The sequence below is a fragment of the Xiphophorus hellerii genome, chromosome 21 (assembly GCF_003331165.1).
Source record: "Xiphophorus hellerii strain 12219 chromosome 21, Xiphophorus_hellerii-4.1, whole genome shotgun sequence".
NCBI classification, from domain to species: Eukaryota; Metazoa; Chordata; class Actinopteri; order Cyprinodontiformes; family Poeciliidae; genus Xiphophorus; species Xiphophorus hellerii.
In genome coordinates this window covers 22858212-22881834 of record NC_045692.1, presented here as the reverse complement: position 1 = coordinate 22881834, position 23623 = coordinate 22858212, and the positions used below count along the sequence as shown (strand labels likewise).

At 39.9% G+C, this 23623-nt stretch overlaps 3 protein-coding genes across 4 annotated transcripts in view; 1 reads left to right on the top strand and 2 right to left on the bottom strand.

The window, feature by feature from the left end:
* drosha (drosha ribonuclease III) overlaps positions 1 to 23623 on the top strand; it is a 533117-nt gene that overhangs the window by 233096 nt on the left and 276398 nt on the right. The window lies entirely within an intron of this gene.
* On the bottom strand, positions 1676 to 22279 carry LOC116711464 (melanocortin receptor 4-like). Its single transcript, XM_032550786.1, has 2 exons — positions 19693 to 22279; positions 1676 to 1862 (listed from the first exon to the last, which is right to left on the bottom strand). The coding sequence occupies exon 1, from the start codon at positions 21289 to 21291 to the stop codon at positions 20302 to 20304; it is 990 nt and encodes a 329-aa protein (XP_032406677.1). The 5' UTR covers positions 21292 to 22279; the 3' UTR covers positions 1676 to 1862; positions 19693 to 20301.
* LOC116711466 (melanocortin receptor 4-like) lies at positions 8364 to 9842 on the bottom strand. The gene has a single exon (XM_032550788.1). It carries the CDS (start codon positions 9607 to 9609, stop codon positions 8620 to 8622), a length of 990 nt encoding a protein of 329 aa, XP_032406679.1. The 5' UTR covers positions 9610 to 9842; the 3' UTR covers positions 8364 to 8619.

Below are 23623 nucleotides of genomic sequence, written 5' to 3'. Positions count from 1 at the left end.
TGAAGAAATACTCTACAGTCTGGATGTGATTTATGTAAGAGATCCCTTATTGTAACCATGAAAGATTAAATGTTCAAACTAAATCTGTTTATATGCACCTCTCTTCGTTTATAGGTAAGAATATGTGGAAAAATGAAATAATTTAAGACTCAGATTTTATCTACGATTCCAAGTTTGGAAAATTTTGCCTTGATTCATTCTAGTTGTGAAAAGTTGCTATGAAAATCTGTTAGCTAACATCTACGCTCTTCCTTATCTCCGCTCTTGAAAGTTCAGCCAAAAAGCAGCAAGGAAAATAATTGGCATTCCTGGATTGGCTGCTTCAATGATAGCCAGTAGCATGTCAAGTAGCATTGCGTTGAGGTATTTCAGCTGTATTTTACATATGCTTTATGAAAAAATCTCCAAATACTAAACTGTAAATAGGTGAGAGTCTACTCTCTATGGTTATATACAGTAGACCACACTTTAAACCACATTTTGAAAGTCAACATGAATTTTACTAGCCCTGTGTTTTGTTTGTATGACATATCTTAAAAGTTTTTCCACCCAATAGTCTACTAGACTCAATTCGGATACCAAAATCTCCACATTTGTTACATTTTCAGCTGCTGTGGTTCTCTTTCACGCTGCACTGAGTCAAATGACCCAAACTCTTTGAAAAACCTGTTCCCCTCCTCGCCTGTGGGGGCGCTGCACCAAGAACAACTGAAGGAAAAAACATAAAAACATCTGAAGAAGAAACTGAGTGCAACTTCCTTCTTTACAAAATGCAAACAAAAATGGAGCAGCATTTGTAGGATTTCCCTTTTGTCTTTAGCAACTGCAGTCGGAGGACCATACAGAAGTGTTCCAAGGGCCACAAATGGCCCCCAGGCCACACTTTGGACACCCCTGTTCTAGACAAATGAACTAGAGTTTGATTAAAGTGAAATAAACAGGACCGGTGTGACTGAACCCCAAGACTCACTTATGTAATACAAAGATTTAATCTAATTTAACCAAAAATGGTTAAGATTAAGCCTGATGATTATTACTATTTACGTCTTTAAATATTACACAAAAGCATTTTCAGTTGCAGTCTGACAGGTTTGTATCAGGGAATTATCACTTTCTAACAAAGGACACTGCTTGTGCTTTCTTTCAGCAATCCAAATGAAAGCACTAATTGACCTTAACTGAGGCCCTGACTTGGAAATAAATTCCAGCATTATTTGCCGTGGCTGGGGATGCCAGGCGCTGAGTCAACACGGACTAATTTAATGCAAGCAGCTTCGAGTACAAATCCCCAGAAGCGCCGTCTGATAAGAGCCGGAGGCAGCAGAGCACAAAACGATGAAATATCCTAAAAATAATACATTTTTCAGCCTTAAATCAAGCGTAAAGAATAACGCGGAGCCACAACGCGGTGGCGATCGGTGGTCCGATCTGCTGGTTCATTGGCTGTTTGGAAGGCAGTGAGGCGAGGCTCTGACTGATAACGCTGGTTGTGGCGTTTCTCTCCAGCACATCAGGATTCAGCAGGACTCCTGGCTTAAAGATGCTGTTTGATAAGTGACACCCTGAAGAGCCAGAGATGAAGCAGCTCACTGCTTCTGCACAGCTGTGAGAATCTGACCGTTTTTTAGACGGTTTGGTTTGTTTCTCACATCAATTTCATCATTTGCTCAACAGCTAGAGCGTTTCTCATAACAGTTATTTTTTTATTTCTTTATTATTGTTTTTAACAAATCAGTAAAAACACATAAAAAAGCAAAGCTTTACACATAAGAATCAGTCATTTTAGCTACTGTACCTGTCCAAAAAGAAGTGAGAAGGTTACTTTTTTAATTTCAACTCTTTATTACTATTCTTTAATATACCTTTGTATCAAAATGAGTATTTTAACACTATCATACATAGAAAACATAATTTATAGACTCATATATATTTTTTACTATATTTAACTGATTCATCTAAGAATATTCTGTTTTATTTTATTGTTTCTTGAACAAAAGTGCAAAACTAGGTAGATAAACTGGGATGTTTTATGCTCAGAATAGAAGATCAGTTCCTCAAAAAAAAGATTGATGTCAACAAAAGTGTCATTTTTAGCTAATTGTAAAATTCTGATACCATATCGATGAACAAGATCCAAACATTTTGTCACATGGGTAAAAAAGTATCATCTTTAAAGCTAAAAGCACCCAAAATGCAGCTTTTTTTAACCTACTCAACAATAAACTAGCATGACAAGCAACCAGTTTGCTCATTATTTAGAGTTTGACTGAAAATAAAAACAGGATATTTGTTACTCTTCATTTGAAAACACTTTCAGTATTTAGTCAAGTTTTAATACAATTAAAAGCAGATTTGGATGCACGTAGGTGGACTTTAGAGTACAAGTCCATGAGTAAGTGTGGTCCTAGTAACCATGACAACCACAAAGCTTAGAAAAGATGATCAATTGTACATTTTTGTCACAATCTTGTAAGAAGATTTTACTTTAAAAGTAGGTAGTTTTGTCCTAGATTTTTCAAATTTATTCTAGAATTGTGGTCGTGGATGGGGCCAAACAAAATCAGTCCAAGGGCCACAAATGGCCCTCCGTCCCTACTTTGAACACCCTTAATCAAATGGCTTACACACCTTTTTATTACGGCATTTCTCTCTGTTTACTGACCCAAAAAAATGTCTGATCTTGATGAAAACAGATGAACAGAAAACAGATGGAAAATAAATCTGCACACCTATCGAAAAGAAATTACTTGTAAATGTTTTCTTATCACTTACAAAATATTTATTATTATTTCATTGCATATTATTTTGTATTTGTGTAAACTGAAAAAAATACAATTACTTAGCTCCTTTAGGATTTTTTTCTCTCCAACTTTACAGTTAAATGGCACAAATATTTTGACTACGTCTATTTTTTATTCAATCTATTTTAAGTAGGAATAAAAATGGAGGTGTTGTAATTTAGTCCTAAATTTATAAAAAAAAAATCTTTAAAGGTACTTTTGTAGTTTAAATTATGCATATTACTTGAACATTTGAGCACACTGTCCAAATGTAGTAAAGAATTAACTCAACTTTACACAACTTTCCATCTATTGGTTCCAATAAGTCATAATTTTACCAAATTTTAGCCAAATTTTCAGATTTGTGCTCTGAAGAAGTGTTTATTTGTCATGCTTTAACTTTGATAGTCTTTTTTTGTTCGTGATAGAGGGAACAAGTGAGTAAATTTAGTAATAGATAAAAAGAATAAATATATTTTTCTTTCACCTGATAAAAACAAACATGCAAATCTTCATCCTCACCATGAAACCCGTTGCAGTGGAGGCTTAGGGTTTTGTTTATCCCCCCTGAGGTGCTTTTATGCTTCTGCCCTCCAAGAAATTTTTATCAGTCTAAATGAGCAAAGTTTTGTATTTTCTTTCAGCTAAGTCTTCCTGATGGATTTGTTTCGTTCTGGGTGACCCAGCAGAGACCCTCAAATGCAAACAGCTTAGCTAACAAAGAAAAGAGAAAACACCTCTCACAAGTAAAAGCTTTCGGACGACTTATCCAGCTATTAAAATATATTAATATGGATAAAAGCTCTCCTGCTCCAAATCCCCCATATTGTAGATTACTGTGGGGATTTAAACTTAAAATCAAAATGAAGGAGGAATTTACAGGATGTAGAAAATATTTTGATAAATGTAACACTCTTTTAACAAAAGATTTTCAACATAAAATACATCAAAATAAATAATTCAGATGAATCTCACACAAAATAAACTTTATAGTTGTAGTCAAAACAATCAGAATAAAATAATGTTTTTAACATATTTCTTAAAACTGTCACTATGTTGTGACAGTTTGTTATGAGACAGTTAATCTGTGAAAAGATCGATGTCCTCCACCTCTTCCCTGAGGTATTATTGTCGTCTGGAGAAATGCACCAAAAGCAACCAATCAGAGCCAGGAGGCGGGTCTTAGTGCTGCCAATCAATCTCACATACTCGCTGTTAAATGTGATTGTGTCAGAGAAACGACTTAAACTGTTTATTTGCGGTCATTGGTCTACATACTAATAGGACCTAGCATTTATGATAGGTTATGCTGGCAGCTAGAGCAATGACAGACATCCTGGCCCTGATTGGTTGTTTCTAACCAAGCAGTGTTTTTCTGCAGATGGCAGTAGAACCACAGGGATGAGGAAGAGGAGCTAAAGCTGTCATTTGCAGCCTGACCTGCAATAGCACCTTACAAAAGCCTTAAATTCAAGTATCTAAAATTAAGGCCTTAAAATGCCTTAAATCCAGGTAAAAAAATGTAGTTTGGCCTAAAATATGATAATCACAGGTATTACATTTTTGCCAGAATTGTGTAATCATGCGTAATCTATGGTTTTTCCCTCACATGCCTTTTCTGTCAGGCATAAGTTTGAGTCGTACGCAGACATCTGTATTATGTACTGATGACTAGCTGAAACATTACCCTCGCTAGCTAGTTAGCATCTATGTTATTGCTGAAAAAGAAATATAACAAAGTCAGTTTTCCCGACTTTATTCTATTAACCTTTTCCAGTTCTGGGTGACTTTTGCAATCTCTTTTTCTTGATCTACTAAGAAAACTGTTGCATTTTTCATTTCCTATCAACCAAAACTAATTTGAAATTGTCTTGACATGGGAAAGAATTCAATTTCTTGCTTCTGCCGCTGCTTTAAAAGCATCACTGAAGGTTTTTCAGGTGCCATTCAAGGCTGTATAGAAAGATAAAGCCAAATTAATTGCCTTTATCAGATTGAATAGCTGCAGTATATAAAATCCTCCTGAAGACGAAGTGATTATTCATCACCTGCAGGGATTTCTGGAAGTCATAATTTCATGGTTTGTGATCTGAAGGTTGGATTTCCTCCCAAACTGAAGGAAACGTTGAGTTTTATCTCAGTTTTGTGCAAAATCAGAGTAAAGTTACATACAGATCTGCGGCTCAGGTTGCATTATGATTTATTCAAGTCACAGCAGCAGTGATTCACAGTACGCACTGATGGGAAAAAAAATACAAAACATGTTTTTCAGTTGCATGAGTCACATGTCAGGCGGAGCTGATAAGACACCCTGTTTACATCTGTTCTCTTGTGCGTTTTGTGAGCGTTCGAATGCAATTCAAGTTTACAGAGGTGCACATTAAAAAGGCAACACTTAAAACATCAAAACTGTACATAATCTTTTTTTTCTGAGACACTTTCATACAGAATACGGTTTCTTTTTATATCACAGTGCAACACCATTAAGGCAAAGATTTAAAAAAGCAGCAGGTCAAACACACAGAGAAAACCTACATTAATTATACTCCTCCCTTTCACACAAACACACTGAAAAATAGACTTACTTATAACCACATGCTTAAAGTGCCAGTATGAATAACTCAAATGTGCAAATTTACACAAATACTTACACAAACTTACAAGAGCGTAGATGAGAAACAAGCAGATTTTTTTTTTACCCTGTTTGAACCTGCGAATGGTGCCATCAAATATTTCAGATTATGTTTTTAGCTCAACATTGTCCAATGTTGAATTTTCTTTGACAACTTTTAACTTAATGACATTACTTTTTTGCCTGAGGGTTTGAAGTAAACAATTCTTATTTGGTACTGAAAGTCTGCTATAAAAGAAAATAGTTTTATAATAAAGTTTAGCTGATTTGTGCTGGAAAGAGACCAATATTGTTCTTGAAATTTGTGCTGTGATGAAATCAAAGCGGTGGGTACACTTCCGCTAACCTGCTAATGTGCTAACTAGCACATTGCAATTAGCACATTCACATTATAATTAGCTCTGCTATTAATAGCAGAGCTAATGCTTCGTTTAGCGCCTTTGCTAAACTTGCAAACATTTAGCACACCTAGCTTCCTTTAACTGAATTAAGTTTTAAAACACTAATTTATTTGGCTGTTTTGTAAACTTTCAGTTCAATAAAGGTGACCAAAAATGAAAAAAAAAAAAGCGAGTACAGGAGAGGGCGTAATTGGTCGACGATGAAGGGACGCTATTGGCTTACAATGTGTCATGTGACAATCCGTGATTGGTCGACTCAGTGATAAAATGCTAAATATAGCATTGAGTAATTCTGCAGTATTTTATTGTTTTTAGCTTTAGCGCTTCAGAATTAGCTCCCATGTTGGTTTAGCTCTAAGATGAACTTCATGAATAATGTTGTAGAGTTTAAATTTATTCAAAAACATCTGGAAAGCAGCAAGACTTCATCACACAGATTCACCCCTTTGGTAAACAGAATTACAATCCTCTTTCTTTCTTTAGCCTCTTCATTGACATATACATTAATGTTATCATTGAATAAAAATATCTTTGACAGCTATGTACAGTAATGCTATGATAACCTTATGAAGCAATAGGCCTCCTTTTATGGCAATGTCATGGTTGCCTCAGTAAACGATGGTATGATTACCTTTTAAGGCATTATTTTTATCCTTGATTACATCATAAGGCAAAGTTATGGTTACCTCAGAAATCAATGGTGTGATTAATTTAAAGAGAAAAACTCACCTTATAAGACAAAGTTGTGATTGCAGGATTACCTTATAAGGGTAAGTTATAATTATAATGTAATGATTGCTTTATAATGCAATACTGTGGTTGCCTTATAAGGTATGATCACCTTATAAGTAAATATTATGATTACAGTTAAGAGTAATGTCATATCACCTTATGTGGCGATGCTATAAAGTCCTACCCCAATGGTTCCATGTTCAAAAACCAATGGAGACATAAAGTTGTCAGGATCTGTGTTTTTCTGTGTTTATTTAGAGTTTTCTGTGTCCTTAAGTCTCTTCGTTGTCCTGTCCTCCCCTTGATTGTTCCCAGGTGTGTCTCGTTTCTGTGATTACCCTCCCATGTATTTAACTCCACCTGTGTTCCTTGTTCCTCGTCGGGTCCTCGTCAATGTCTAGTCTAGTCGTCGTCGTCAGTGTTTCTATGTGCCTGCTGCTTGTTGTTTTGGACTGTGTTTTCACCATTAAATATCATAATTCATCTTACCTGGGTCCGCTGCGTCTGCCTCACCATCCCTCACCTCACCACTTCATGACAGAAGGACCCGACCAGACCGAGCAGTGAGGCTCGCTCATGATGGACCCAGCTGCATTAAGGAGGTTCCCTCCAAAAGGGCAGAGCGGATCGAGGCGGAGATCCGGCAGGGAGGAGAGGACACTGGCTGAAGCTCTCTCTGACCTGCAGCGGGAGCTTTTCCGGGGAACAAGGCTGGTGTTGGCACCCCCCGGATTCGGCCCCCGTCGATACCTCCATCCGGGAAGTCAGCCACGTGAGCCGCCGGCAGACCCGGCCCCTCGTCGCTTTCCGGAGCCGCCACCTCCGCTGCCAGCCCGGAGACAGCGACGTGAGCCGCCGGCAGACCCGGCCCCTAGTCGCTTTCCGGAGCCGCCACCTCCGCTGTCAGCGTGCAGACAGCGACGTGAGCCGCCGGTGCACCCGGCCCCTTGTCGCTTTCCGGAGCCGCCGCCGGTTCCGAGGCTTCGCGCCGGCTCACCTCCGCAGCCGGTCCCGAGGCTTCGCGCCGGCTCTCCTCCGCAGCCGGTTCCCAGGCTTCGCGCCGGCTCGCCTCCGCAGCCGGTTCCCAGGTTTCGCCCCGGCTCACCTCCGCAGCCGGTTCCGAGGCTTCGCTCCAGCTCACCTCCGCAGCTGGTTCCGAGGCTTCGCTCCGGCTCACCTCCGCAGCCGGTTCCGAGGCTTCGCTCCGGCTCACCTCCGCAGCCGGTTCCCAGGCTTCGCCCTGGCTCTCCTCCGCAGCCGGCCCCGAGGCTCCGCCCCGGCTCTCCTCCGCAGCCGGTTCAGAGGCTTCGCCTTGGACTTCCTCCAGAGACTCCCTGTGTTCCTCCTGAGACCCAGACCCTCTGCGTTCCTACCGAGACCCAGACCCCCTGCGTTCCTACCGAGACCCAGACCCCCTGCGTTCCTACCGAGACCCAGACCCCCTGCGTTCCTTCCGAGACCCTGACCCTCTGCGTTCCTCCCGAGACCCTGACCCTCTGCGTTCCTCCCGAGACCCTGACCCTCTGCGTTCCTCCCGAGACCCTGACCCTCTGCGTTCCTCCCGAGACCCTGACCCTCTGCGTTCCTCCCGAGACCCTGACCCTCAGCGTTCCTCCCGAGACCCAGACCCTATCCGTTCCTCCAGAGACCCAGACCCCCTGCGTTCCGACCCAGACTCTCTGCGCTCCACCCGAGACCCCGACTCTGTGCGAGCTGCCTGTTCCTGGACTCATTCTTTATTAAAATCTTCATATTCATCTGACCTGGGTCCGCTGCGTCTGCCTCACCAACCCTCACCGCAATTCATGACAAAAGTAATCTCAGTTGTAACAAAGTTAGTCTCTTATCTCATTCTTAGCTGCCTAATGTGCTTTAAAAACATCATATGCTGAAGCATTTTCAATCTGTGCTGCTGCAAAACTGACATTTCAGGCTCTTCATCCTTTTAGATTCACAACATTGTGGACTGCAGACAAATCCTCTGTGTTAGCCAACCGTCTAATCAACACCTCTTATCCTGCAGACCTGGAGCTTTGCTCTGCACACGGATTACAGATGAACTACCTGGAGCGTCTCACAGAAAGCTAATACACCAGAGAGCCTGTGAGCAGCAGAAGATCTCCTTAAAGGTCTTCCTCATCTCCTGGCTGCGGAAAGCGTAGATGATGGGGTCGATGATGGAGTTGCACATGATGAGGATCAGGTACATGTTGAAGTGCGACATGAAGCAGGTGCAGTAGGGGTTCCTGGGGCAGGTGATCATCAGGATGAGGTGCAGAAAGAAGGGCGCCCAGCACACCACAAACACCCCCAGCAAGATGGTGAGGGTGATGGCGCCCTTCATGTTGGCGCGCTGCTGGATGGGCGCGTTGCCCGGCAGGGCGGCGATGAGCTTCATGTGCAGGTGCGCCAGCAGGAACATGTGAACGTAGAGTGACGCCATGAGGACCAGCATGGTGAAGAACATGGTGATGAGGCAGATGAGCACCATGGTGCTCTCCGAGTAGATGATGAACAGGATGCCAGAGACGGTACAGCACGTCCAGATGCTGGCGATGACCAGCAACGCCCGCCGGATGGTGACGATGTTGTGGTACCGCAGGGCGTAGAAGATGGTGATGTAGCGGTCGATGGTGATGGCGAGCAAGCTGCAGATGGAGGCGAGCAGAGAGCTGCAGATCATGGAGTCGAACACGTAGTCCATGCTTTTGATGAACGTGACGGGGATGGTGAGGCTGCCGCCGTTGATCAGCGCTATGGCAATCGTCTCCGAGGCGTTGGAGACGCTGACCAGCATGTCGGCGACCGCCAGGCTACAGATGAAGAAGTACATCGGGGAATGGAGGTTCTTGTTCTTGATGATGGCGGCGACCACCAGGATGTTCTCCAGCAGGCTGATGATGCCCAAAGTGAGAAAGACCTCGGTGGAAATCAGCAGCTGCTCGTAGCAGCCAGCAGAGGAATCCTTCTCCTCTCCGGAAACGTCTTTCTCTGGCAGAGTTCCCAGGCACAGGGTCCGGTTCAGGTAGCATGGGATCAAGCCTTGCTGAGCCGTGGAGTTCATCTTTACTTCTTCTCTTTGTTACAGCAAGTCCTGAATGGGTTAAGATTTGGATAAGTGTCACCTTTATTTATAACTGATTCTATGATTCTGTTTGGTAAATTTCTGTTGTCCATGTTCTTAGTCCATGATGTATCCTGGCAGCTTCATGCGCATGAAAACTCTGTCCATGAAGAAGCTGAGGAGGAAACTGACGAAGCCGATGAAAAGCAGCAGGAAACGATTCAGTTTGGGAATGTTTGGAGCATTGGAGTGGTCCGGGATTATCTCAGCTGTTTCTTTTTCCCATTTTCATCTTTCAGCTCCTCCTCAAGCACCAAAAACAATCCTGTTGCTCTGGTTTCAGTGAAACGACGTGAGGAAGAAAAGTGAAGGAGAAACGGTGAAAGGGTGAAAAATAATCAGCCGGATCCAGAGCAGCAGAGCGCAGCGGCTGGCTGTGTGACCGATCATCACTTCTCAGCCACTGTAGTCTTATCCTGGTCTCACTTTCTTTCCCTCTGCTTATGTACCACACACACACACACACACACACACACCCTCAGCCCATCCCACCCTCACAGATAAAGTGGGAGGTGTAGGAGGAGCAAAGTTTAGGCTGACGCATTACTCAAGGTTTTGTCATTGAAACAAATTTGTTGCAATGTTTGAAACTTTTCCGGACTGAAGAGAGTAAAACTATTATTTTATTTTATTTGGTTTATGAATAAATAAATAATAATCATTCAGCTGCTGGATGATTATTATAGAAGAAGCTTGTTCTTATTTTCAATTAGTGATGTGCAGAAACCAACACTGCTTTTAATTACTATATCACTTATTATACTTATTATAAAATCGGTTCTAACAGGAGGAATAAACTTGGGTTATGTTCTCTGAATACATCTGAATTAACTTAATCTTAGCAAAAAATAGACACTAACATGCATTACTGTATGGCCAATGCAAATTACTTAGCACTCTTGAAATACGACAATACTAACTTACAAGCAGTGATGGCATAGTTACTTTGAGGAAGTAACTTTAATCGGATTACTGATTACTCCTTGAAAAAGTAACTTAGTTAGATTACTGACTACTTGATTTGGAAAGTAACTAAGTTACATTAAAATTAACTTTTTCAGTTACTTTCAGCAGCTGCTAACAACAACGCTCTGCCTCCTGTGAAAATTACATTGATCTTTGCCAAAACTTAATTGTAAGCTATTTTATAATGGTAACATCAACAATGTGTCTCCACTTATAAGGTTGAACTGAAGAGGAGATTTTTTTAATGGTTACAACAGTACAAACAAAAAAAGGTAATTTGTTTTCCACTGTTGTCTGGAAAACTCTAAGAAGGATTTTAAAGCCCCCTTATCTCCCCCCAGCCTCCAGGTTCTGCGTTACGGCCCTGCGTTTGGTGTCAAAGCGCAGCGAACAGAGCTCCTCCTGCAGCTGCACAACTCACATGGCTGCACAGATTTGTGACACTTGTCTTAATATTAATAATTATAATGGCGTTAAGTTGCCATTATAATTATTGGCAACTACGGACACGTTTATTCGTGGCTGTTTTCACATTTATTGCGCTGTTCAAATTAGTCTCGATGTTTGCAGTTTTCTGGAGCGCAAAGCGAAGCTCGACGTCATTCAGAGGTAATATATGAACTTGACATTAACAAAGACACAGCGGGGCGGATCATCCGGGAAATGATGGACAGGGAGAGCCTGACTAAAACTACCTTAATGACGGACAAATTCTGGGATTTATTATGAGTCTCTGCTTATTTCCAAGCCCAAATGAGTAACTTCACGTTCAAAAACGAACCCAAAAAGGCTCAACCCGCCACTCATTAAATTTGCAAGCAACTTAAAAGAAAGAAAATCCCAAAGCCGCTTATAATAATCAAACTTGGCAACAGAAACTCAGAATAGTTCCAGTTTTTCCACCAACAAAATGCGCGTCTCCCTCCATTGTTTACATTTCTGTCGCATAGAGACGTCGGTCACTCGACAAGACGCGTAGAGGAAATACGATTAAATAACAAAAGAAAATAGTAACGCAAAATGATTTCGATAAGTAACTGTAGTCTGACTACTGGATATGAAATAGCAACGCGTTAGATTACTCATCACAAAATCGACCTTATTCAGGTTTAAAGAGCTAATTAGAACTACGTCCTTCTTTGTGGGGAAACACTTCGTCTTCCACTTGTTACACTGGCAACAATTCACAAATTAAGCGTTTGTGAGTGGTTTCCACAACCTGACACATCAGAGATTAATTTTGGTGGAAACAATTAGCTAGCCAGGTCTTCTTGTCCCACATTAGTGTCTGACCCCACATATGCTTTGTTGGAGGAAGAATCAAGAACTGAGATCAACACAAATTCCTTTTCTTTATTTTATTCTATATTCTGAAAATCCCAACAACAATAATTTCTCCAGGCAGCCATTTTGTCTGGAGAACAGCAGTAAAAACTGACTCTTGTCAAACTGAGTTACCTGAAAGGTAACAACAGGATCACAGGTTACTCCTTTTACTGAGCTCCTTTACAAGAATAAAATAAAAAATATGAACTATTGATCATTTTGGAGCTTTATTTCCTGACAGCTATCCTCTCCTGACTGCGATTGTTGTGACAGCTAGCTCAAAGCGGATGAACTTCATCAGATCTCATTATGTTTACTGCTGTTTGTATTGAAGATCTGCTCTACAGAGAGCCGTGTTATAAGTGTGTGTGTGTTTTAAAAACACTAAAGAAATCTGTTGAATGTTCTCAAGGTATATATTGGAGGAGCAATTAGAAAACTGTCAGACTGCAGTGAAAAAGCAACAGGTTTCCTGGAAAGACAAGGCTTTTACTAACAACCTGCCGGATCGCGCCAGCCTTTAATGCTCGGAAAATGTCAGCCTTTGTGCAAGACAGAATTAAACCAGCTTAAAAAGCTCCAGAGAAAATGAGGTTTTTGGAGGAAGTCATGCCAACAGGTTTCAATAATAAAATCTACCAAATAGTTTCAAAAAATCTAAATTGAAGCCTTGAAGCCCAATAACTTTAAATTGATAATCAAATGTCTAAGTTAACATTAAAAATCTTTAATATGAAGCTATATTTTACTGTAGTCATATTAATAAAATAAACATTTTGAGATATGTTTTTATTATTATTACTTCATGTAATCAGCGCAATTTTCTTAGTTCTGAATAAAAATAAAATATACTCATTGCTTTCCTAACCACAACCGTTTCTCTCCAACTTAATATACTTTTATTTATTTTTTTTTAAACTTATTTTTTTACATCTTCACTGAACAATGACGCACACTGATGACATGTCAGCTTGTTTTTCCATCTTCTGGGCATCTCATTTATTTTCTGCCTAAATCAGATCTCTGTGATTCACCACATGTTCCCTAATATATTTAGCTCCCAAAAAATGTGCCTGTTTCTGTGTTACTCATTTTACACAAGGGAACAAATAATAAACTGGATGTTTTTTTTTCTTTGAATTTAGAAAAATGTCTCGAGTTTATCTTACCTGCTTAAAATACCTGAAAGTTTTTGTTTATCTTGATGCAAATAAATAGGAAACTGATTGTTTGGTCACAAAAATACAAAACCAAATAGCAAAATATTGCTTTAAGATTGTTGATTATATTTCAAAAAGTAAAAAAAAGAAAGGAAATGAGGGAACAGATGCCCATAAATGTACTTCGAAATCCAACATGGCCGTCTTACACATAAAGACTGTAGTAATTTTTTTTTTTCTTCTAGTTCTTTTCAAATTAAACTTGTAATACATAATATCTCATAACCTCTACTTGCATAATGCTTGTGTGCGTAAAATGCAAGAGAGAAACAATATTAGCAAGTGCTGTTAATCATAGCTGGCAACAATGAAACAATTAAAGTCGTTTTCTATGTGTAGAAAACTATACATAGTTCCTACAAGTCTAAATGGCGCCATCTTGGTAGGCAAGGTCAGTGGAAAGTATAGATGAACCATGGCCTCAAGACCAACAAAAAGAAGGTTTATGGGGACTCTTAACCAATGTGCAAGAAAAAGACATATCAACAAAATGGCTGCTGTTGGTATCGACCCGCATGAGGCAGAGAATGGAAACATGTCAGACGATGTGGACAATCTGCCTCTGATCTCCTGCTATGACATAGTTCACTATTTAATGAACACGAAGAGTGTTTATACCATGGAGGAGCTTCACATAAATCCATGGATGCAAACGATCAGCATTTAAACGGATTTATAAAGGATGTAACAATAAGGTTCTGGTGAACGACAAGGTTCTGGTGACTGGCAGAGTACATGCAGCAACAAACAGACTACATGTCCGTCTTAGCTAGCAGATAAAAGCTACATTAGCTGAGCTAATTTTGCTACTAAGTACAAATATCACTGATAATGATCTCAGTATTACACAGAGGTGGGTAGAGAACTCACATACTGTAATTAAGTAATAGTTGTAACGTACTTATATTGTTCATAAGTTAATAAGAATGAGCCGAGAGCTAGCTCTAAGCTTGTGGCTTATTTATTGTTGCCATAGCAACTGCCATGACAGTTAATTATGGTACCTACCAAGGTGGCTGTGAACTACAAAGTTCCCAGATCTATGTATTTAAATATAAGTATTTGGAAAATTTATTTGCAAATAGCTGGAGATTATAAAATATCTCCATGGATTCGGTTAGCTGGGTGTCGTTCAAAAATATCCATCTAGATAAAAAATACCACCATTGTGTTTAAGTTCTTCTTTGATGACTCTTGTTTGCAGATTTATTTAGAGCAGGATGTCATTTGCATAGAAGAGGAACCGAAGGTTGAAATGGCAAAAGATCAATCAATCAATCAATCAAATTTTATTTGTATAGCACATTTCAGCAGCAAGACATTTCAAAGTGTTTTACATCATTACAAACACAGAAACACAATGCAACATAGAATCAACAATCAAAACAACATTAAGTCAAGTTCCATCAATAAATTTGTAATTGATTACATTTCAAATACAATCCTAAACAGGTGGGTTTTTAGTTGAGATTTAAAAGAAGTCAGTGTTTCAGCTGTTTTAAAGTTTTCTGGAAGTTTGTTCCAAATTTGTGGTGCATAGATGCTGAAAGCTGCTTCTCCTCGTTTGGTTCTGGGGATGCAGAGCAGAACCAGAACCGGAACATGAGAGGTTCTGGAAGGTTGATACAACAACAGCAGATCTTTAATGTATTGTGGTGCTAAGCCGTTCAGTGATTTATAAACTAACAACAGGATTTTAAAGTCTATTCTTTGAGCTACAGGGAGCCAGTGGAGGGACTTTAGAACTGGTGTTATTAAATTAAAAATAAAGAAAAATTTAGTTATTAAAAAATTTTTTGTTCTTTGAAAAATTCCAAATTTATTTTTAATTAGTAAATTAGTAAAAAAAATATTTTGGGGGCTGAAATTCTTTTATGGGGCCAAAATATTTTTTGGGGGCCAGAATAAAATAACACTGTAACTTGCTGTGAGTTCATGGTTTTGTTCTTTGAGCAAAGGTAACGTTCATGCATTGCTCATTTTGTGCACCAGCAAAAAAACATATACCTATGTCTTGAATTTGGAAAAAAAAAATTATTTTATTTATCACTAAAAAAGGGTTTGGTGAATGCGCATATGAAGCTGATGGGTTCGGTACCTCAAAAAAGGTTAGGAACCACTGGTCTAGATCGTTCCTCTTTAGGTCCAAAAATAATAACTTCAGTTTTGTTTCTGTTCAGCTGGAGAAAGTTTTGGCACATCCACACATTTATCTGCTCTAAGCATCTGTTCAGTGATTGGATGGGGTCAAAGGTCACCTGGTGACACCGTAATGTAGAGCTGTGTGTCATCTGCATAGTTATGGTAGCTAATATTATTTCCTGTTATAACCTGAGCTAGTGGGAGCATATAAATATTGAATAAGAGGGGTCCTAGGATTGAACCTTGGGGTACCCCACATGTGACCTTTGACCTCTTTGATGAAAAGTTTTCAATTGAAACAAAGAAATCCCTGTTCTTTATGTAGGATTTAAACCAGTTAAGCACTGGACCGGAGAGTCCGACCCAACTCTCCAGTCGATTCAGTAATATGTCGTGGTCAACACTGAGGTCCAACAGAACCAGCACTGTGGTTCTGCCACAGTCCGAATTTATATGGGTGTCATTAAACACTTTTACGAGGGCAGTCTCTGTGCTGTGGTAACCATGGAAACCAGACTGGAAGGAGTCAAAGAGGTTGGTTATAGTTAGGAAGCTAGTTAATTGTTTACACGCAGCTTTTTCAATAACTTTGCTGATGAATGGGAGGTTGGAGATCGGCCTGTAATTCTGCAGTAGTGATTTGTCCAGACAGTTCTTTTTTATAAGTGGTTTGATTACTGCTGTTTTCAAAGCCTGGGGGAAAACGCCTGATGAGAGCGATGAGTTTACTATCTGGATCAGATCAGCAGCAATAACAGGCAGGACTTTCTTAAAGAAATGTTCTAGAGTTATAGATCTAGGACATCCAGACAGCAGGAACTGGAGTTTAGTTGACTTATAATTTCCTGTAGGGTTTTATAATTAAGTAGTTGAAATTGGGTCATTTTTCCTGTATTTGTTTTGTTTGGGCACAGCATTGGTACTGACTTTATAGTGGATGTGCAGATTAATCCTCTGATTTTTTGAATTTTCTCTGAAAAGAAGCTGAAAAACTGGTTGCAGGCGGCAATACATTGGAAATCAGGCGGTAACGTCACAGGAGGGTTTGTGATTCTGTCAACTGTTGCAAATAAAGCTCGAACATTGTTAATATTTTAGTTTATGACATCTGCAAAGAAAGCCTCTCTTGCATGTTTTAATGTTAAATGATAGTTACGTAGTCTTTCTTTATAGATGTCACAATGAATTTGGAGTTGAGTTTTACGCCATTTTCGTTCTGCCCTACGGCAGAGTTGTCTTGCAGATCTAACTGTTTGTGTATTTCTCCATAGAGATTTCTTTTTACCAGACACAAGATGAAACCAAGCTGCCCAAGGACTAAGCTCTGAGGAACAGCAGAAGTAAGAGGAGAAGTGGGAACAGAAAGTTTGATAGGAAGTTTCTAAAACACTCAGACAAAGCTGTCTGGCAACAACAACCTTAATACATTTAAAGTAATTAAAATTCTCTTTCTAATTTTGAGTCTTCAGCGGGTCTAGATGCCTGAATACGATAAGTCGCTGCCATAATCAACCATATCTTCCTGTTAAGGTGAAGGTGTTACCATGGAGACAAAACAAGCCTCTGTATGCGCTGCAACTCAGTAGTAGCACACAGTAGTAACTGTGTGCTACTGGTACTGTTGGACCTACAGAATGCTACATTCATCAGATAAACCTTAACTCTGACGTTTAGATTGGGCGTTCCCACCATGCTGGACTGATCATATTGTTCATGACTTCTAACTGAAGATCCATTTGTGATGTGATTTTTCCGACTGGTCAGGCCTGCAGCAGCCGGTGGTGCTCCTGTTTCAGAGCGCTCTCCCTCCACTCTGCAAGACACTCGGGTTGCTGCTCAGAAACAACTCAGATCATCAAAGACGGGAGAAGAGAATAAATGCATCAAAGCAAAACAGCTGCTAAAGCTGCTCAGGCTTTTAGCTGCTGCTGTTTTTCCAAAGAGAGAACAAACCACTTCACAAACTCAAAACATCTGCTGGTTTCTTTATCCTGATCATATTGGGATGTACGTCTTTTAAACTGGAACAAAACAGCATTGTTGTGTTTTCTTTTATGTAGTTTCTCAGTTCCTCCTGTATGTATCTTTTGAAACACATGAGTGTGTGGCTTTTGGTTTTTTATTGTAATTATTTTAAATGTACAAAAAGCAAAGAGGAAGACGAGACTTTCATCCACAGCTACTGATAATCTTCTGCATGGCCGTTACAATAACTACAGTAACTCTTCGTAGAATTTGAATTACTAGGAGTTACAATAACATTTAATTTACATTGAATAGTTTTAAGTTAAATTTAATTTGAATTACTGAGTCTGGTCTGTGTTGGTCCATTAACTGCATAGTTTTGCACATTAAAATTATAAAAATGAATCTGTTTAATGGAAACTAAAATGTTCTGCTAAAAAGTTTATACGCTTTTTGGCCATCTCAAAATATTTTTATTTTGCAAAATTGCAATGAAAACAGTTTTCTCGCATCAGACGAGTCACATGATCAACAGCAGGATGTTACTACTGCTGGAAATGCAGAAGAAGACGACAGGAAGTAGTAGGATGATGAATATATGTCATATAACTGTTTACATTCGTCGCTGCCATGATTTTTAATAACTTATCGCATGAACGACCTTATTCACATGTGATTTAATTTATTTTTCTTATGTAATGGACACTCTACAATTGCAAAATTGTGTTTTTTATGCTAGAATATAGAAAAAGATTTTCACACATTTGTAATGGAAACGCAGTTACTGTGTGGTTTGGCTCATCCATCCTGCTGATTATCAGAACTGACTTTCCCTCCATGTTTTATTTTAATTCTCCTAAAACTTTGTTATTTATACTTAATGTATATAAGCTGCTGATTGTGTAGAAAAATGCAATTTATGCACAAAATCCTGGCCAATAATGTTGATTTTGATAAGTGGGATTTATACTGAAAACAACTTTCAAGTTGGTTACCACTACCCTGATTCTCTAAAATCCTCACAAACACCATTTATATCTAAAAGACCCTCAAAACCTGTTCTGTGGAGATTGAAAAAAACTTTAAAACTTTTAAAAGAAGCTAAAAACTCCAGCACTCTGATTCACTCACAGCTACACTTTACAAATAAAGAGTTACAGAATTAAAAAAGTCATTTAATCGCTCACTACATACTAAATACTAAGGAACTTTACATTTGGTTGAAGCTCAAACGTTCATCCATTCACAGATTCCCAAACATAGACGATGATTTCTGAAAACAAAAAAGCCAAGCGCCAAACCAAGGCTATTTCTGTTTTAATGCAAGGCCTTTTTAAATCTGTTTCCATGGCAAACCTGCAAAGACATGCAGAAAATAAAACCTTGAATTCATTGTTGACACCTGAATATCAACCTCAGATTGTTGCCTTTTAAACACAGGAATTTGGGATTAAAATATTTGTCGCGTAGAAAGACTCCAATTTCTACCTTTGCAAGGAAGCAGATATTCCAAACATGATGGCAATAAGCAAAGTGTATTTGAGAGATATTGTGAGTTAATGCATTAACATTCCTTCAACCAGACAAAACTTCTGTATGAATCTTTAATTTTCAATTGAGCAACCTGCGAGGATCCTGTATTATATTTATCACTTTCTAACAAAGGACACTGCTTGTGCTTTCTTTCAGCAATCCAAATAAAAGCACTAATTGACCTTAACTGAGGCCCTGACTTGGAAATAAATTCCAGCATTATTTGCCGTGGCTGGGGATGCCAGGCGCTGAGTCAACACGGACTAATTTAATGCAAGCAGCTTCGAGTACAAATCCCCAGAAGCGCCGTCTGATAAGAGCCGGAGGCAGCAGAGCACAAAACGATGAAATATCCTAAAAATAATACATTTTTCAGCCTTAAATCAAGCGTAAAGAATAACGCGGAGCCACAACGCGGTGGCGATCGGTGGTCCGATCTGCTGGTTCATTGGCTGTTTGGAAGGCAGTGAGGCGAGGCTCTGACTGATAACGCTGGTTGTGGCGTTTCTCTCCAGCACATCAGGATTCAGCAGGACTCCTGGCTTAAAGATGCTGTTTGATAAGTGACACCCTGAAGAGCCAGAGATGAAGCAGCTCACTGCTTCTGCACAGCTGTGAGAATCTGACCGTTTTTTAGACGGTTTGGTTTGTTTCTCACATCAATTTCATCATTTGCTCAACAGCTAGAGCGTTTCTCATAACAGTTATTTTTTTATTTCTTTATTATTGTTTTTAACAAATCAGTAAAAACACATATAAAGGCAAAGCTTTACACATAAGAATCAGTCATTTTAGCTACTGTACCTGTCCAAAAAAGAGTGAGAAGGTTACTTTTTTAATTTCAACTCTTTATTACTATTCTTTAATATACCTTTGTATCAAAATGCAGGAGTATTTTGACACTATCATACATAGAAAACATAATTTATAGACTCATATATATTTTTTACTATATTTAACTGATTCATCTAAGAATATTCTGTTTTATTTTATTGTTTCTAGAACAAAAGTGCAAAACTAGGTAGATAAACTGGGATGTTTTATGCTCAGAATAGAAGATCAGTTCCTCAAAGAAATTGATTGATGTCAACAAAAGTGTCATTTTTAGCTAATTGTAAAATTCTGACACCATATCGATGAACAAGATCCAAACATTTTGTCACATGGGTAAAAAAGTATCATCTTTAAAGCTAAAAGCACCAAAAATGCAGCTTTTTTTAACCTACTCAACAATAAACTAGCATGACAAGCAACCAGTTTGCTCATTATTTAGAGTTTGACTGAAAATAAAAACAGGATATTTGTTACTCTTCATTTGAAAACACTTTCAGTATTTAGTCAAGTTTTAATACAATTAAAAGCAGATTGTGGACTGCAGACAAATCCTCTGTGTTAGCCAACCGTCTAATCAACACCTCTTATCCTGCAGACCTGCAGCTTTGCACTGCACACTGATTACAGATGAACTACCTGGAGCGTCTCACAGAAAGCTAATACACCAGAGAGCCTGTGAGCAGCAGAAGATCTCCTTAAAGGTCTTCCTCATCTCCTGGCTGCGGAAAGCGTAGATGATGGGATCGATGACGGAGTTGCACATGATGAGGATGAGGTACATGTTGAAGTGCGACATGAAGCAGGTGCAGTAGGGGTTCCTGGGGCAGGTGATCATCAGGATGAGGTGCAGAAAGAAGGGCGCCCAGCACACCACAAACACCCCCAGCAGGATGGTGAGGGTGATGGCGCCCTTCATGTTGGCGCACTGCTGGATGGTCGCGTTGCCCGGCAGGGCGGCGATGCGCTTCATGTGCAGGCGCGCCAGCAGGAACATGTGAACGTAGAGCGAAGCCATGAGGACCAGCATGGTGAAGAACATGGTGATGAGGCAGATGAGCACCATGGTGCTCTCCGAGTAGATGATGAACAGGATGCCAGAGACGGTGCAACACGTCCAGATGCCGGCGATGACCAGCAACGCCCGCCGGATGGTGACGATGTTGTGGTACCGCAGGGCGTAGAAGATGGTGATGTAGCGGTCGATGGCGATGGCGAGCAAGCTGCAGATGGAGGAGAGCAGAGAGCTGCAGATCATGGAGTCGAACACGTTGTCCATGCTTTTGATGAACGTGACGGGGATGGTGAGGCTGCCGCCGTTGATCAGCGCTATGACGATTGTCTCCGAGGCGTTGGAGACGCTGACCAGCATGTCGGCGACCGCCAGGCTACAGATGAAGAAGTACATCGGGGAATGGAGGTTCTTGTTCTTGATGATGGCGGCGACCACCAGGATGTTCTCCAGCAGGCTGATGATGCCCAAAGTGAGAAAGACCTCGGTGGAAATCAGCAGCTGCTCGTAGCAGCCAGCAGAGGAATCCTTCTCCTCTCCGGAAACGTCTTTCTCTGGCAGAGTTCCCAGGCACAGGGTCCGGTTCAGGTAGCATGGGATCAAGCCTTGCTGAGCCATGGAATTCATCTTTACTTCTTCTCTTTGTTACAGCAAGTCCTGAATGGGTTAAGATTTGGATAAGTGTCACCTTTATTTATAACTGATTCTATGATTCTGTTTGGTAAATTTCTGTTGTCCATGTTCTTAGTCCATGATGTATCCTGGCAGCTTCATGCGCATAAAAACTCTGTCCATGAAGAAGCTGAGGAGGAAACTGACGAAGTCGATGAAAAGCAGCAGGAAACGATTCAGTTTGGGAATGTTTGGAGCGGTCCAGGATTATCTCAGCTGTTTCTTTTTCCCATTTTCATCTTTCAGCTTCTCCTCAAGCACCAAAAACAATCCTGTTGCTCTGGTTTCAGTGAAATGATGTGAGGAAGAAAAGTGGAGGAGAAACGGTGAAAGGGTGGAAAATAATCAGCCGGATCCAGAGCAGCAGAGCGCAGCGGCTTGCTGTGTGACCGATCATCACTTCTCAGCCACTGTGGTCTTATCCTGGTCTCACTTTCTCTCCCTCTGCTTATGTACCACACACACACGCACGCACACACACACACACACACACACCCTCAGCCCATCCCACCCTCATAGATAAAGTGGGAGGTGTAGGAGGAGCAAAGTTTAGGCTGACGCATTACTCAAGGTTTTGTCATTGAAACAAATTTGTTGCAATGTTTGAAACTTTTCCGGACTGAAGAGAGTAAAACTATTATTTTATTTTATTTGGTTTATGAATGAATAAATAATAATCATTCAGCTGCTGGATGATTATTATAGAAGAAGCTTGTTCTTATTTTCAATTAGTGATGTGCAGAAACCAACACTGCTTTTAATTACTATATCACTTATTATACTTATTATAAAATCGGTTCTAACAGGAGGAATAAACTTGGGTTATGTTCTCTGAATACATCTGAATTATTAATTTAATCTTAGCAAAAAATAGACACTAACATGCATTACTGTATGGCCAATGCAAATTACTTAGCACTCTTGAAATACGACAATACTAACTTACAAGCAGTGATGGCATAGTTACTTTGAGGAAGTAACTTTAATCGGATTACTGATTACTCCTTGAAAAAGTAACTTAGTTAGATTACTGACTACTTGATTTGGAAAGTAACTAAGTTACATTAAAATTAACTTTTTCAGTTACTTTCAGCAGCTGCTAACAACAACGCTCTGCCTCCTGTGAAAATTACATTGATCTTTGCCAAAACTTAATTGTAAGCTATTTTATAATGGTAACATCAACAATGTGTCTCCACTTATAAGGTTGAACTGAAGAGGAGATTTTTTTAATGGTTACAACAGTACAAACAAAAAAAAGTAATTTGTTTTCCACTGTTGTCTGGAAAACTCTAAGAAGGATTTTAAAGCCCCCTTATCTCCCCCCAGCCTCCAGGTTCTGCGTTACGGCCCTGCGTTTGGTGTCAAAGCGCAGCGAACAGAGCTCCTCCTGCAGCTGCACAACTCACATGGCTGCACAGATTTGTGACACTTATCTTAATATTAATAATTATAATGGCGTTAAGTTGCCATTATAATTATTGGCAACTACGGACACGTTTATTCGTGGCTGTTTTCACATTTATTGCGCTGTTCAAATTAGTCTCGATGTTTGCAGTTTTCTGGAGCGCAAAGCGAAGCTCGACGTCATTCAGAGGTAATATATGAACTTGACATTAACAAAGACACAGCGGGGCGGATCATCCGGGAAATGATGGACAGGGAGAGCCTGACTAAAACTACCTTAATGACGGACAAATTCTGGGATTTATTATGAGTCTCTGCTTATTTCCAAGCCCAAATGAGTAACTTCACGTTCAAAAACGAACCCAAAAAGGCTCAACCCGCCACTCATTAAATTTGCAAGCAACTTAAAAGAAAGAAAATCCCAAAGCCGCTTATAATAATCAAACTTGGCAACAGAAACTCAGAATAGTTCCAGTTTTTCCACCAACAAAATGCGCGTCTCCCTCCATTGTTTACATTTCTGTCGCATAGAGACATCGGTCACTCGACAAGACGCGTAGAGGAAATACGATTAAATAACAAAAGAAAATAGTAACGCAAAATGATTTCGATAAGTAACTGTAGTCTGACTACTGGATATGAAATAGCAACGCGTTAGATTACTCATCACAAAATCGACCTTATTCAGGTTTAAAGAGCTAATTAGAACTACGTCCTTCTTTGTGGGGAAACACTTCGTCTTCCACTTGTTACACTGGGAACAATTCACAAATTAAGCATTTGTGAGTGGTTTCCACAACCTGACACATCAGAGATTAATTTTGGTGGAAACAATTAGCTAGCCAGGTCTTCTTGTCCCACATTAGTGTCTGACCCCACA

Coding starts and splice junctions, on each gene's coding strand:
- LOC116711466 (XM_032550788.1), bottom strand. CDS start 9,609: ATGAACTCCACGGCTCAGCAAGGCTTGATCCCATGCTACCTGAACCGG.
- LOC116711464 (XM_032550786.1), bottom strand. CDS start 21,291: ATGAATTCCATGGCTCAGCAAGGCTTGATCCCATGCTACCTGAACCGG.